Source organism: Neovison vison, chromosome 1 (assembly GCF_020171115.1).
Source record: "Neovison vison isolate M4711 chromosome 1, ASM_NN_V1, whole genome shotgun sequence".
Classification (NCBI taxonomy): Eukaryota; Metazoa; Chordata; class Mammalia; order Carnivora; family Mustelidae; genus Neogale; species Neogale vison.
In genome coordinates, this window is record NC_058091.1 from 126,292,257 (window position 1) to 126,308,999 (window position 16,743).

At 44.8% G+C, this 16,743-nt stretch overlaps 1 protein-coding gene across 3 annotated transcripts in view; it reads right to left on the reverse strand.

Annotated features, from left to right (window-relative positions):
- SERPINB6 (serpin family B member 6) overlaps nucleotides 1–16,743 on the reverse strand; it is a 35,732-nt gene that overhangs the window by 6,533 nt on the left and 12,456 nt on the right. The window contains exons 1-3 of one of the 3 annotated variants that reach the window (XM_044257980.1): nucleotides 16,451–16,553; nucleotides 2,856–3,030; nucleotides 1,734–1,880 (exon numbers count right to left, since the gene is read on the reverse strand). In XM_044257980.1, the coding sequence (XP_044113915.1) occupies nucleotides 1,734–1,880; nucleotides 2,856–3,020 (312 nt within the window). In that variant the 5' untranslated portion in view covers nucleotides 3,021–3,030; nucleotides 16,451–16,553. Of the gene's footprint in view, nucleotides 1–1,733; nucleotides 1,881–2,855; nucleotides 3,031–16,114; nucleotides 16,198–16,450; nucleotides 16,554–16,743 lie in introns of those variants that run through there. The other 2 variants (XM_044257970.1, XM_044257991.1) reach the window with 2 other exon arrangements.

Below are 16,743 nucleotides of genomic sequence, written 5' to 3' on the forward strand. Positions count from 1 at the left end.
ATGCCAAAGGCTTATAAAAAGATGACAAATGCCTAAGACTAATAAAATAAGATAGGCTGCAAAAAACCACACCATGGGAAACAATTCTTGCCAATATTTGACCTCATGCTTGACTACATTTACTTTACTCCAATTATTTTAAGACAATTTCAGTCTGAAACAAGTTTAAAAAAGTAATGAAAAAAATCATATAATAGAATAAGATTGATACCGTGAACATAGAACTCAAAAAACAGTAAAAGATATATAGCCCAATAAAAAGTGTGCAAAGAAAATTCTCAGAAAGATACAAATGTTCAATAAACATAAAGAGGTCAATCTCATGAATTATCAAAATTTAAGAGGTCAACCACATGCAGTGCTGATGCGAGTGGACCTGCACTCTGCTAATATTTCTAGAGAGAATGTAGATGACCACAGCACTTTGACCAATCTGGCAATATTCGCTACAGCTTGAAAGCCTCACTCCCTTCCTCCCTTCTATGAATCCATCTTGAACACGCACACAGAGGCACTGGATCGTGTACCCTAACGTTCACTGTCTAAATGCCAGTCAGTGGGAGAAGGGCGCACTAGGTGTGGTTCAGTACTTGCATACTGAGGAACAGCAGATAACAGTGAAACAGAGGTCAATGCCCAAGATGCAAAGAATTTCAGACAGAGCTGGGTAAAAAGAAACAAGTTATGAAATAATATTATGGTATAATGACATTAGGTAGAGAAAACCCCACCAAACAGATTTATTTCTCCATGTGTGGGGGATACACCTCAAATCTATAAAAGCTCATATACTGGGAGAGGAATGATGAGGTATGGAAAATGCCTACTTTGCTTGCATTTTTACATAATAAGAATATACTCGTTATATAACAAGAAGGTGATAACATATTACTTAAGTAGTTTCTGGAAAAAAAAAAAAGCCTGAAAGCACTATAAATAAAGAGAACCAGTATAATTAGACAAATAACTTTATAAAAATTCTGCACTGGAAAAAAATGATAAAAATATTTACAAGTGTAAAAAGGTGACCAAGTATCACATGCACAAAAAAAATGATCAAATGTGGAAAACAATGATTAGAAATATTCCTTTTGATCCCTTCTTTGTTTCAGCCAGTTTACCTCTCATTTTTTTTTTTTTTAAAGATTCCATTCATTCACTTGACAGAGAGAGATCACAAGCAGGCAGAGAGGCAGGCAGAGAGAGAGGAGGAAGCAGGCTCCCCGCTGAGCAGAGAGCCTGATGCGGGCCTCGATCCCAGGACCCTGAGACCACGACCTGAGCCGAAGGCAGCGGCCTAAACCACTGAGCCACCCAGACGCCCACCTCTCATTTTTTTTTAAAGGTTTTATTTCTAAGTAATCTCTGCACCCAACATGGGGCTCAAACTCACAACCCTAAGATCAAAAGTCACATATTCTTCTGATGAGCCAGCCAGACGCCCCTTGGCCAATTCATCTTGAACTGTGTTTGCTCCATGTTAATTCTTTTATAATTATCTCATTGAAGCTTCACAAAAATCTAGATGGTATTTGTGAGAAGGCTCACTTTACAGAAGATAGCACTCTAGCAGGGTTCAAGAGAATGCATGAAGTTAGTGAATGGAGAGCCAAGTTCCTGCCCACCAGTGTGAATTTATAACCCCCAGGCTACCTGCTGTCACCTCATGACCCCTCCTCCCCACCCCCTTGGCATCTTTACTTTCTTGGTCAAAAACAGTGTGTATGACTTACCGAGAGGAATTCATGAGACTTATTTCCAAAGAGCCTGTTGGCAGTTCTAAGCAAGTACTGTGTATCGGTCCTGTTGACTTCTGTGAGAAGCGACTGGAACCCCTGGTGCACGTCCCCTCCTCCGCAGCTTTTACTTAAAGAAAGTGTCTGAAATCCAAAACAGAATACAAAGGCACAACATCAGTGTGCCCAGACTTCCCAAAATGGATACAACATAACTCAGCCTAGTACAGATCCAGCTTAAGGAAGACTGGTCCAGTGGAATATAAAAGGCACTTCCTGCAGGGGGGCGGGGCAGAGCCCTGTGAGCACCCTCAGGCCCCAGTGCCCCCTGAAGCCCTACTCTGAGGGCTCACTACTCGGAGTCTGCCGCAAATAAGGCTGCCCACCAGGTCTGCCTTCTCTGCAAACACAGGCACTCCTTGAACAGAAAGGGCTGGATAAGGCTTTGTGCATTTAAGCTGGTCCTCCTGGAAGCTGGGTACCATCTTGTAAGGAAGCCCAGGCCACTCGGCCAAGGATACACGCTGAGGAGGCCACATGGAGGAGGCCCAAGACCCCACACCAGGGACCCTGCTGGGGCCAAGTGGAGAAGTATCTCCAACACAGCCAGAGTCAGATCCCAGGAAATTGTCATCTTAAGCTGCTAAGTTTTAGGGTACTGGTTAGTCAACAGCAAACAACTGAGATGTTACTGGAAACATCTGTGACTGACCAGTGCCATTCTAAGAAGGTTTTATACTTCAGCGAGAAAATTAACGTATCAATTTCTAACAACTGAAAAGCAAGTGACAACATCCAAACACTATCACGGAACTCAGCATGGGCTCTGTGATGGACTCCCTACTCACAATCTCAAACTCATGGAAAAAGCATAGTCCAGGCTAGTGACATCACTCATCCTTCTTCATAGAGCACACCTCTTCCTCCCTCACAGATCTGAGGCCACCACTCCAGGTGCTTGCTCCCTCAGAACTAGCATGTCACCTGCAGCTCTGTCCCCATTCCCCAGCACCCGCAGAGGGACCTGTCAGGAGCAAATCCTGGAGGTGAACATGAAGACCAGCTCAACTGACAAATTAATAGCATTTCCTTCACTCAGAAATGGCTTCAGGTACATACCTGGAACATCTGGGCTGCCGTGTTTCCCTTTGCCCCCATGAAGACCATGGACAGGGCAGAAGAGATGCTCATGGGTGAGAAAAACACATTTTTTGAGTTGTTTTCACCCAGCTTTTTCAGAAGACTTAAGGCAAAGGTACCATTTGCCTCTGAAAGAGTATCCATGACGGTGAGCCTGAAAGAATGGTTCTAAAATCAGTATCACATTCCAAATTAAATAAACAAACAAATAAATAACACAATAAAATCAGTATCACATCACTACAGGATTACACCTTGACTACATTCACTCTGTTATTAGTGCTTACCACTTTGGTTCAGTGGGCAAATACGTATATTCACAAAACTCTATTTCTTTTTGGGGCCTTCAAAATTATTTTGTGCACATCTAATATTAAATGAAAAATAAAACTGAACAACGTATTAATAATATAATCCTGTTGTGTGGTGGGGGAAAGGCAGTGAGGACGGCTATGTCCTCACCCACCTGGGAGCCCAGAGGAAGTGGAAAGTTATACATTTGACAGCTTACCCAAGTTACTTCCAGCTTGTGGGGGGGCAGTCAGGAAAGGAGTTACCGGCTTTTGCTTCCATTTCTTATTGTTTGGTGTGTTGTGTGGGTTTGTATGTATTATTTAATCCTCCAAAAATCATTCAAAATGATGAATCCAACCACAAGGTTACGCAAAAAAAGATGGTTGAATGTTTTAAGATGTGGGAGGGCTCCATTTTAAGATAACGTGAAGCCCAAAGATAAAAGGTAAATCAAACCACATGCAAAGATACATAAAAACCTTAAAAACAAGGACTTTTGACCTTCAGTTCTCCTTCTATGAAACCTCTGCTTGTGCTGAGGCCCAAATAGACGGCCATGTTCCCCAGACCCCCTGTTGCCACAGGCCTTCTTACCCCTTGTTCTGGACAAGGGTATGTGACAGCAGGTACATGCCCCTGGCCACCCCCAGACACAGGCCTCAGGGGTAAGGGGTCAGACTGCACAGGTTGGCATGGAGGGCATGTGGCCATGACCCCGGTGGTCTAGGCAGGGTCCAGAACAGGAACACTTCTGGGCGGTCTAGGATGGGGTAGATATGAGAACCTTCAAACAGTTCTTTAGAAAGACCTATCACCGACTCCCCATTTTATGACAGGGGAGCTAAAGGTCACAGAGGTGAAGTGATAAAGCCAAGCTAAGGAACTAAATAGCTAAGGCTGAACTCGGGGCCAATACCCCGTCTTTGCACTGTGGCTCTAGATGTCCCTACTTGAGGAAGAGCCTGAAGGTAGGACAGAAGGGTCGGCGGGAAGGCAAGAGGCAGCCAAGGGCCCCACCAGCCAGCTTAGCTGCAGACGCAGCAGCGGGCCTGGGAGGAGCAGACTCTGGGAGAAGCAGCCCCTGCCTGCTCTGCTGTCTTGACAAATATTTACCAGACTCACATTTCCCCCGTCAGAGACTGGGGAAATGACTCATCTGAGTTGTGCGTGGGAATCTATGGAACAAGGAAAGGGTGACACTAGATATTTTCAGGGAGTAGAAGAGAGGCGGGGTACAAATCTGACTGAAAGGCCCAGACCAGAGAATGAGGAGTAAACCCACTCTCCACAGAGCGAGCTTTTCTGTTCATAACTGTGGGCCGCTGAATAAGGGCAGCAGAGGGGCCCCCAGCCCAACTCCTGCCTGGAATATGCGAACGTTCCCTTATACAGCAGAGACCTTGCACATGTGATTAAAGGAAGGATCTGGACATGGGGAGGTCACTGGGGATTATCCAAGTGACCCCTAAACGTCATCACGTGTATCCTAATGAGAGGCGGGCAGGCAGAGGAGGATGTGACTAAGGAGGAAAGCAATGTGGGGACAGAAGCAAAGCGCTACCCTGTGGCTTGAAAACTGGAGGAAGGGGAGACAAGCAAGGGTTGGGGAACTGCAGCTCTGGAAGCTGGAAAGGGCATAGGACAGATGCTCCTCTCGAGCTTCTGGAGGGAGCAAGGCCCTGCAGCCCCTCAGTGTGGCTCAGTGAAACCTGCCAGCCTTCTGGCCTCCAGAAGCCTGACAGTAAACGCACTGAGGTTGTGGTGATTTGTTACAAGAGCAGCAGAAAACGAATACTTAATGAATACACCTGATAAATTTTATTTACAGTCCTTGTTTAAACTCTTTGTTTTCAAACTCTCCTTTATTCATTATAGAGAAAAGGTGGGGCGCTGGGCACTCCTGGTTTGCTCAGACTTTCCATCCGTATCTTAAATTGCTAATTTCTGATGAAAGTACAATAGAACATACCCACTACTAAAATTCTCCTAGATACAATTGATTGTATGATACAGAAATAGCTTCAGGAATTCACAGGGCCTTGGGAACATCAACATAAACAAAAGTAGCCATTATATGAAACGGATGCAAAGTTACACTGCTTATTTGGATTTTATATTAGCAAATGCTCCCTACTTATTAATTTTAAAGGAAACAACTGTTAAAAACAGGTTTAAGAATTAAGAACTAGGTAAAAGGATCAATGTGAGAAAGGAATCCATCAAAATCCTTGAGGAGAACACAGGCAGCAACCTCTTCAACCTCAGCCGCAGCAACATCTTCCTAGGAACATCGCCAAAGGCAAGGGAAGCAAAGGCAAAATGAACTTTTGGGATTTCATCAAAATCAAAAGCTTTTGCACAGCAAAGGAAACAGTGAACAAAACCAAAAGACAACTGACAGAATGGGAGAAGATATTTGCAAACGACATATCAGATAAAGGACTAGTGTCCAAAATCTATAAAGAACTTAACAAACTCAACACCCAAAGAACAAATAATCCAATCAAGAAATGGGCAGAGGACATGAACAGACGTTTCTGCCAAGAAGACATCCAGATGGCCAACAGACACATGAAAAAGTGCTCCATATCACTCGGCATCAGGGAAATACAAATCAAAACCACAATGAGATATCACCTCACACCAGTCAGAATGGCTAAAATCAACAAGTCAGGAAATGACAGATGCTGGCGAGGATGCGGAGAAAGGGGAACCCTCCTACACTGTTGGTGGGAATGCAAGCTGGTGCAACCACTCTGGAAAACAGCATGGAGGTTCCTCAAAATGTTGAAAATAGAACTGCCCTATGACCCAGCAATTGCACTACTGGGAATTTACCCTAAAGATACAAACGTAGTGATCCAAAGGGGCACGTGCACCCGAATGTTTATAGCAGCAATGTCCACAATAGCCAAACTATGGGAAGAACCTAGATGTCCATCAACAGATGAATGGATAAAGAAGATGTGGTATATATACACAATGGAATACTATGCAGCCATCAAAAGAAACGAAATCTTGCCATTTGCGACAACATGGATGGAACTAGAGCATATCATGCTTAGCGAAATAAGTCAAGCGGAGAAAGACAAATATCATATGCTCTCCCTGATATGAGGAAGTGGTGATGCAACATGGGGGCTTAAGTGGGTAGGAGAAGAATCCATGAAACAAGATGGGATAGGGAGGGAGACAAACCATAAGTGACTCTTAATCTCACGAAAAAAACTGTGGGTTGCTGGGGGGAGGGGGGTTGGGAGAAGGGGGGTAGGGTTATGGACATTGGGGAGGGTATGTGCTTTTGGGTAAATTGGAAGGGGAGATGAACCATGAGAGACTATGGACTCTGAAAAACAATCTGAGGGGTTTGAAGTGGCGGGGGGGTGGGAGGTTGGGGTACCAGGTGGTGGGTATTATAGAGGGCACAGCTTGCATGGAGCACTGGGTGTGGTGAAAAAATAATGAATACTGTTTTTCTGAAAATAAATAAATTGGAAAAAAAATGCCAACTGAAAAAAACAAAAAAAAACAAAAAAAACACAAAGAATGTGCAAGACAAGGAGTGGATTCTAATGTAAACTATAGATTTTCATTAATAATAATTTATACATATTGGCTGATTAATTGTAACAAGTGTATCACACTAATGTAAGATGTTCACAATAAGAAAATCTGTGTTGGGAAGGTGGAATATAAGGGGGTTTATAGGAACTCTCTAGCCTAATACATTATATATCTGTTTTCAGTAAACTTTCTTTTCTGCTTTGGTAAAAAAAAAAAAAAAAAAAAAAGAACTAGGTAAGAGGAGGTCCCACAGGACAAGAAGCACAGTCCCAAGCATTCCTGATACAGGTGTTGTGGGTTTCTGGACACACAAATCTTTTTGCCTGGGGACAGGGGGACCTCTGGCTTTGCCCCCAAGATAGAACAACCCCTCAATGAACCAAGAAAGCTGAAATATTTAAAAGTATATTTTTGTTAAAAAAAGGAAGAAAGCTGAAAGACCAGTAACTAGTTCCTCAACATAAAGCAGCTCCAGTCTTATTTTAAATACTGAGCCCAGGAAGAACAAGCCAGGACATTCAGAGGGAAAGGCACCAGTCAGGAAGGAGATGAAGTTTATAATCCCAGCTCATGGGCTCTAAATATATTCTTGAGGGGCGCCTGGGTGGCTCAGTGGGTTAAGCCTCTGCCTTCAGCTCAGGTCATGATCTCAGGGTCCTGGGATCAAGCCCCACATCAGGATCTCTGCTTAGCGGGGAACCTGCTTCCCCATCTCTCTCTGCCTGCCACCCTGCCTACTTGTGATCTCTCTCTCTCTGTCAAATAAATAAATAAAATCTTTTTAAAAAATATATATATATACACACACACACACATATACATATTCTTGATTTCTGCTCCCTGTCTGAGGAAAAGAATGGGCCAGATAATGTGTTTTCTTCCATCCTGGATAGGAGGGAACAATGTCATCTGTGGCTCACTCTTCAAAGCCCAGAGAGAAGTCTAATAGCTTCCATTTTTCAGCTGCAAATGACTGATAGCCAACAAATATAAAATTCCATCCACATCCTATAAAAAATGCTAAATAAAAAAGAAACATGAAATCAATGATGCCTCATAGGTTTATCCCAGATATGCAGGATAGTTTTATAGCAGAAAATACATTAATCATGAAATAACTAAATTGTCCACTCACAATAAATGTCCTTGAAACAAATGGGAAATGATACTTTCTATACTTCCTTAATGTGATGATCATGGATGATAAAATATTAGAAAATAGTTCCCTTGTTCCCCAAATAGGAACAATAATAACTAGATTAAAAAGTTTTAACTTCAGAAAAAAATAAATATTGCGTTTGGAGTATATACTACACGCTGGGACCTATGTTAGCACTTTTCCTAAAACACTTTCACACGTCTATAAGGCTGGTTGACAATACCAGCATTTGACATTGCTCTTTTGTCTTGCCCTGTGGTCACAAGACTATACAAGCAGCGGGGTGGTGGCGGGAAACCAGGTCTGGGTGGCTCTGGAGTTCACTCTCTTAATCACGGTGACATACCAAATTCAAAAAAAAAAGGAGAGGTGGAGAGCAAATTAAAGACACCTGTCCCAAACACAATTTTTGAAAGTTCAAAACCATTACTTTCCAACAATGACTAAGATAGGTATTCTTTCCTAATCTGTGTAAACAATTAAATAAATCTGCATGCCAATATTCCCAGATCATAATTTAAAATTATATAAAAAATAAAGGAAGACAAAAATGTCATGAAAACATTCATATTCCCTGAGCCAAAAATTCCACATCTATGGGCTTAAATAAAGGTAAAACTCAGAGTTACTGATACAAATACCAGGCACGGACCAACATGGCAACATAGGTCGGTCCTGTCTTCACTTGCCCTCGCAAGAAGAACTAACATCTATTCAAGAACAAGACGGCACTGAGACAATCCCAGCACAGGGGGTGAGACTGAAGACAGACTGCATTAGACAAGTAAGAGGAGCAGCTACACGCTGGCCATACTGCCCTCCAGCGCCCCAGACAGTGCTGCACCGTAAGGGGAGGTCCCAACTGAGTCTCCGGTTTCTCCAGTGGGAAAAGAGAACCCAGAGGAGATAGCCAGACTCTGCCAGCACTGGGTTTTTTGCAGGAGCCCCTCCCTGATGTCTCTTTACTGAGATTGCAGGGGAATCTGCAGGGCTCAACCACTGGGCATCTATGATGGACAAGAGGGGAGGGGCTTGCAACAACCAGCACGTGGATCTTGGCAGACCGAGTTTAAACCTGCAATGTCCAGGCAGTAATCCCGCCCAGAGGCTTTGCTCATCTGTAGGACTAAGTCAGGGGTGACCTCTGAATAGTGAACATGCTGGGGTGGAGATCTGCCTGATTAGATCCTCAGATCAGGAGAGTGCCAGCCCTATGCCCAGTTTGAAGGTGCCCAGTTTGAAGGTGCCCAAGCTAACATGCTGAGTCATAGCCTCACCCACTGTGGAGAGGGCCTTCCAGCCCCATCTGACCAGAGACCTGGTGGCAACCGGTGGAAGCTGGGTTGCCCAGGGGTGCTCAAGCTGAGAGTCAGACAGGCAGAGCTGACTGTCCCCACAGCAAAGCCAGTACCAGGTATGGAGGCAGAAGGATACATTCACAGAGGACTGAGGGTAGCTCCAGGACTCTCCCAACCAGAGAGCCCATTTGGGAAACTGAGAGTAGCTTGGAGTAGCCTTCCCTCTCCCACCTAGACAAGGTAGCTGAACCACAGTAGCTGCTGTGGAGGGGGTCTTCCAAGCCCCATCTGACCGAAGAGCTGGATACAACCCCTGGGAGCTATTCAGCCCAAGGGTGTTGAGCCAAGAGAAGGACATACAGAGCTAAGAATTTACAGAGCAAAGCCAGCAGTCCTGTTTAACAGGGAAATTGAGATGTGGATCAGTCTGAGTTAAGTCTAAGTTAAAAAGAATTTTACCAGCTCTAGAACTGCTTCTCCCACTGCACTGGAACAGGGAATCTAATTCATAGCCCCACTCATTGCTGAAGACAGTCTTCAGCCCATTCAATCAGTAAACCTATCCAGAGCACATGAGAAGCTCTATAGCCCATTCAACATCCCTAGAATCATAGGCTCTTGAACAGAGAGTACAGCCCATGGCTTCCCACATCTGCAGAGTGAAACCTGTGGCCTCGCCAGAGTAGGGAACCCTGTTTCAGCCCCTCAAGCAATGAGTTGAATAGGGCCTCGGTTCAGGCCTGCTGCCCTACCAGGGCAGGAAAGCTAATTCAGAGCCCCAACCACTACTGAATATAGTACCCATTCCTGACCATCTAGCAGGCAGGACCAGAAATCCAAGCAACTGCTGAGCCTATCCCACAGCCTCACGTAGGTAGGGAACCAAGCCAGTAGTCCTCCCCAGCCAACAGTTCTCAGCCAGTGGCACAACCTACCATCTCCATCTTCAGAGCTCAAACAATTGCCTCATCTCAAAATAGACCATAATAACAGGCCCCACCTGCCTAAAAATATTAGCAGCAGATGTATCCAGAAACCCACTGTGCTGACTGGTGAAGGACGGTCTCTGCCAAAATCAATCAGAAAAGTCTAGAGGAACCCCATTAGTCAAATGTGTAGATACCAACATAAGGAATCAAGGGTCATGAAAAATCAGGTAAAGAGGAGACCATCAAAGGAAACTAATAAAGCTCCAATAACAGACCTAAAAGAGATGGAGATTTATGAACTGTCAGAAAAGGATTCAGAATAATTTTCCTAAGATAGTTTAGTGAGCTAAAAGAAAGTACAGACTTACAACTGAACAGAATCAGGAAAACAATGCAGGATCGAAATGAGAAGTCTGACAAGGACATAACAACCATCAAAAAATTCCAAAAAGCTGAAATCTTAGAGTTGAAAGTACAACACGTGAACCAAAGAATTCAAGAGTTTCAAAGGTAGACTTGATCATTCAGACAAAAGAATCCGTGATCTGGAGGATAGAACATTGGAAATTATTCAGTTATAGAAACAAAATGAAAAACCAGGAAGAAAGTCCAGGGGAATTATAAGACACAGTGAAAAGAAACAATATTTGCACCATGAGAATTCCAGAGGGAGAAGAGAAAGAGAAAGGGACAGAGAGTTTATTTAAAGAAATAATGGCTGGAAACTTCCAAAACCTGAGGAAAAAAATGGATATATACACTCATGAGGCACAAAGGACCCTAAATAGGTTGAATGTGAACAAGGCTACACAGAGACACACCAGAATTAAACTGTCAAAGACAAAGAAAGAATTAAGAGCAGCAAGAGTAAAGAGAGAAGTTACATACTTATGGGAACCAGCAAGACTATAAACAGATTTCTCAACAAAAACATTTCATGCCAGGAGAAAATGAGCCCAAAAACTAAAAACCCCAAACTGTCAACTAGTTATTCTATGCCTGGTGAAGCTCTCCTTAAGAAACAAAGAAGAGATAAAGACTTTCCCCGTACAAACAAAAGCGGGGAGATTTCATTATCACCAGACCTGTCTTTACAAGAGATGCTAAAGGGAATTGAGTGGAAGTAAAAGTACATCAACATAAAAACACAAAAAGGTAGCATAAATCTCACTGGTAATGGTAAATAGTCATAGATTCTGCAACACGGTAATAGTGGTACATATCTCACTTACAACCCTGGTTTAAAAGTTAAAAAAAAAATTAATGTAGGGAAAAAATATCCATAAATATGATAATCTGTTATTAGTTACTCAACATAAAAATGTTATTTGAAATAGCAATTATCTATAATGTGGAAGGGAGAAGTAAAAGTATAAAGTATATTAATTCTATTGCAGTTCAGTTATTATCAGTTTAAAATAGGGTTTATAGGGCTGCCTGGCTGGCTCAGTCAGTTAAGCATCATGATCCCAGGGTCCTGGGATAAGTCCCACTTCAGGCTCCCTGCTGAGTGGGAAGTCTACTTCTTTGCCTCTCCTCTGGCTCATGCATTCTCTCTCTCTCTTTCACTCTCTCTCTCAAGTAAATAAATAAAATCTTTTTAAAAAATTTTTAAACCAAACCTTAGTACACATTTCCATAAACTTCTATAAACCTTATAAATCAAGACTTATACAGTCCAGTAAGCCAGGATTACCTAAGGCTTTCAAATGGGCTTAAGAACACACAAAGCATTACAGTGGTTATAAAAATCATTTCTACACCTGTACTTAAGCCTAGCACAAAGGTATTAACAGCATGGATCTAATGTATTTTATCTTTGTTATATCTTCTTATACATTTCCTAAGGTGACAGTAATGCTCATTTTAATGGTTCCCTGGTGCTCAATCAGTCTTAAGGGACCATCCCCTCCCCGCGCAAGGAGTCTGGTTCTTGGTCACTGGAGGTCCCAGCGGCTCCTTGGAGCTTGGCACTCACCATTTTGTGGACAAGCACACCCCAGTACGTGGGGGAGTTTCAATCTTCATTTCTCCATTTTCTGGGATTTTACAAGGCCAAAGCCAGTCACACTTTCAGTTTCTGGTAACCCAGTGTCTTTCCTTAAAATGAAGTATTATTTGAGTTTTCCTCCATCTGGGTTGTATAACGTGGCTATGAAGCTCAGCTTCATTTTTAGGCCTCTGGGCTGGCTTGTGTGACTACTGTGCTTGGTAACAGACCGTCTTACAGTAACAACCACAGCACTACCTAAAACATTACTGAAATTCCTTTGTGCCTTTCCAAAGCTCATTTCGTCTGCCTCATTTGAAGTCACTAACAGACTCAGGGATTTTTACAAACAATGCTTTAGCTGATCTCCGTTTTCTTCTTGGTGCCTGGACAGCCATAGTGGGCTAGTGGGGGCTTTCTTTAAATTGATTGCTTTATCTTGATGTGTTGATCTCAAAGGTTCTTGCTCTAGGGCAACAACTCTAGTGCTTACCAACCCATTTCCATTTTTTTCCCAGCCCAAAGACCTCAGGGATCAGCCCCTCTCCTGGTTTCTTTGAATGGAGAAGCACTGTAAAGTACAAAATCTGAACCTTCAGGGAGTATGTGAGTTTTGGTGCTGCCTTCTGGGTCACACCAGCGACAAAGCTGGGTAGATGTTTCCTTTCAGGCCCAAATGTGCCATGCTGTAAATGAGACTGCTGCATGAAGTTTTGATACACTTGACTTTTCTAAAGCACAATTGCACTTTGAGGCCTTCTTTGATTACACTCATGCACTGATACCACTGTTTTGTCAGCCACGTCTTGGACACACCGCTCTCCTGCATGCCACACTGCCACCTTCTATGAGAGATCTCTTTGCCAATAATATCCTCTGTGTCAGACCCCAGGGTCTTCCTGCTTCATGATTTACTTATTTTGATGAAGCAAATTGTCAAATAGTTTTCCAAAATAGAATGCATACATTTTGGCTTTTTGCATGTCTGAAAGTCTTTGTCATTCCATGTAATTGACAGTGTGGCAGGGTCTGGAATGAGCTGCACAGCATTTTACCTCCAAATGTCTGACACTTTGCTACTTTGCTTTCCAGCCTGCAGCTCTGCTGGTGGTAAGTCTGATGACATTCTGACCCCAGTTCCATCCCTCCTTCCCCATATCTCCAAAACGCTCATAAAATCTTATCCTTATCCCTGATATTCTAAAATGTCACAATGTGTCCTTAAGATGGGCCCAGTTTATTTATTTGCTGTGTACCCGGTGGGATCTTCCAATCTAGCAATTCGAATTTTCCTTCTTCTCTGGGGAAAATTTTAAGGAACTTGTTAGTTCCTTCCAGACTGACTTTGTTCTCTTTTTTGGTATCCCCTATTATTCAGGTCTTAGAAATCTTGGACTGATCTCATCTGATATTGCCTAAGCAGCTTCATGTCATGGCGCACACAGAAAAAGATATTTGTGTGGCACTTTGGGAAGGGCAAGTTGGCTTCCGCAGACGCAGAAAGTTTTGCTCTGATCTTCTTCCCTCTTTTGCATTTTCCACCACAATGACATTTTTGTCCTATTTCTTGGAAGAGGTCCATGATTTTATCTTCTAAATTTTTACTGATTTTTTTTCTAATTTCATCCATTATATTTTTAATTTCCAAGGACTTCTCCTTGTTCTCTGCTGTTCCTTCTTTACAGCCCTCTATTCCAATTCCTTGAAAAACATCCTTACATTTTTATTGCATTATTTCCTGCTCCCTACACTGTCTCCTTCTCTGGAGTCTTTTTTGTTATTGTGGTTAGTGTACACTTTATTTTTTCTAGGTGTGTTCCATGCATAGGCTTCTCACAAATGTCTGACTGATCCTTGGGTTATCAGTCACATTTAAGAGAAAAACACAAAACAGTGTTGGAAATTGTTTACATGGGGAGGAAATCAGCTGGGGGCTTCCATGCAGTGTGATCAAGAGATCAGTGGCTGGTTGTGGTTGTCCAGCAAGTGGAGGAACCCGCTGGTGTGGCTGCTGGTGTGTTCTGGAATCAAGCTGGGTAGGGCTGGAATTTCTATGGGATCTATAATTCCCTCGTTTCAACCCAGTACCTGGTGGTCCCGGAGTCTGAGCATCAAATTCAGACCTGATCTGGTGGGTGGCTGGTAGGGATGGGAGGGACGGGAGGGTGGCTCCCTGGTTGCCAGGGTCAGGGATAGCAGGTGGGTTCTAATGGACCTGTCAACACATGTTCTAACAAGACCCTGTTTTGCATCCCTGCACTTCAGCCCTAGCCTTCTGGGTACTAGAGCCTCCACCGTTGAGCACGTGGCCTCTGCAAACATAAAAACTGAGTATTAAAGTTTTCATAACGAACAAATGCATATGAGTGTGTGTGTATAAAACAAGCCTAACAAAACTATCCTCGTACCATTATTCTTCCCTAAAGCACCATCAGTAACTTTGAGCAATTAATGTTCACAATTGATTTGATTCAACCGATCAGGTTTTTAAAGTGTTACTATTTGTGTTTCCTTGCCTTCCTGCATTAAGGATGCCTTAATTTGCTACAAAATCTAACCATTTAAAGATTGGCTGAATGGAGACCTGGGCTTCTGCTCTGTCCGTACCTACATTGTCTGGTGTACTCTGTGTATCCTCTGTGTGTTTTACTTTTCTGAACAGCAGTTCTCCAATATGTGAACAGGAGATGATTCCTTCAATGTACAAGTTTACTGTGAAGATTAAATAAACTAGTGTCTGGCATGCACTGGGTATTCAACAAATGGGTAGAATTATACACTATTTCCTTTCTTCTGATGTCTAGGCCTGATCTCAGGTCAGCAAGCTTGGAAATGGAAGGCATGTGGTCTTCCTCCAGATTCTATAACAAATGCCTAATGTGATACAGAGTGCTCTAAGTACAAACAGAAAAGAATGGTGATTACATTCACTCTAATTCCACTCTACTGTTAACAGGCAGAGCTCACTATACAAAATATGCAGAATTGTAATAAGATACCTTGGACTGGAATTGGCCTCATAAAATTTTAAATACTTAGTTCATGTGGCCAAGTATGACTCAAAGTGTACCCTTTCTCTGTGATGACATAAAGGAAATGATACAATCACTCAAAGGTATCATGAAATACTGGGCACACCTCTATAATACTGATAACAGCTTCATTCATGTTAACCCCAGTGCACGTTTCTTAGCTCAGCAATACAATGCTGCCATAGGACCTGAATCCAAAGGTTACATTTGCCGGCTCACCTCACCACACCAGTCCTAAACCACACCAGGGGGGAAGTAGGCAGCCTCCCGACAGTCATATTCCTGTCCTCAGGTACAGCTGGACAGACGCAAGGAGTAAGAATGCCAAAACTCACCCCAGTTCCCCCCTAGCATCTAGGTATTTATTCCTGACAGCATGTGACTATTCATTGCCCATACTTCACTTTTCTAAAACTGAGCTTTATGGGGAGAAAGAGGGAAAGAAGATAACTTCTGTGCCAATTTCGTCAAGCGCAGAAGCCGGAAGTATGATGAAAATTTCTATCATGTCCTTTTAGCCCCTTAGACACCACATCTTGGAGTACTTTGCCTGCGGGGAGTTTAATGAAAAACACAGAAGTAACAATATCTGGAAAGATGCTCACGAGTTCTCTCCGCAGGCCTGAGGGGCCTGGAAAGTGCTGCGGAACTGGCGAAGTCCCCGGACTACAGGGGTGGTCAGGAAGACCAAGGTGCGGGTTCAGTGAACCAGAATCGGGCTGCCTCTCCCACGACCCCCCGGCCTTCTCGAGGGCCTCCAACCCCACTCTGGATTCCCAACGCCCCGCGGGCCTGGGCCCCAGGGCAGGGGGGGGTCACCTGTGGCGGGGGACCGCGCGCGAGGTCACCTGTGGCCGCGGGACCCAGCGTGGCAGTTCCCCACGCTCAGCGCTGACCCCATGCCCGCTCGCGCGTCCTCCACTGCTGGCGCGGGGCTGCGCGTCCCGGTCTAGGCCTCCACGCACAACTCACCAAATGGCGTCACCGTCCTAGACCGCGGGACTCCTCAGGGGAACACGAGCCCAAACGCTCACACGCCACCCCCGCCCAGCCAGAACTGCAAGGGCCGCGGCCCCGCCCTCCCCACGCGCGACCGCGGCCCCCGAGCGGCGACGCCCCTCTCCCTGCGCGGCCACGCCCCGGTCCGCGCAAGCCCCTCGCCCTCGCCCTCCCCTCCCCGGAGCGACGATGCCCAACCGCTCCCCTCGCGCCGCCGCTCCAGCCTGCGTCCCCCGCTCTGCTGGCCTGGGAGCGGAGGACGGACCCCCGTGTGCCAGGGCGGGTCTCACGCCCACCCCAGCCGCGTACCTCTGAGGGTCGGCGCCGCGGTCTGTAGGGAACGGAGCAGCTCCCGGCCTCAAATAGCCGCGCGACCCGAGGGCGGGGCGAGTCCGGGGCGCGAGCCAGCGACTCCCACCCCTGGGATGGCCGAGCCGCAGCCGGGGCGCGGAGGAGGGCGGAGCGGGGAGGCGAGCAGGTGTGCGCCAGGTACTCCGCCGCACTTTGACCGCCGCCCCGGGGCCCGCTGGTCCGCCGGAGGGGCCGCGCCGCCCCTCTGGGCCTAGTTTCACGGACCGCGCCCACGGGGCCACGGGGGGAAG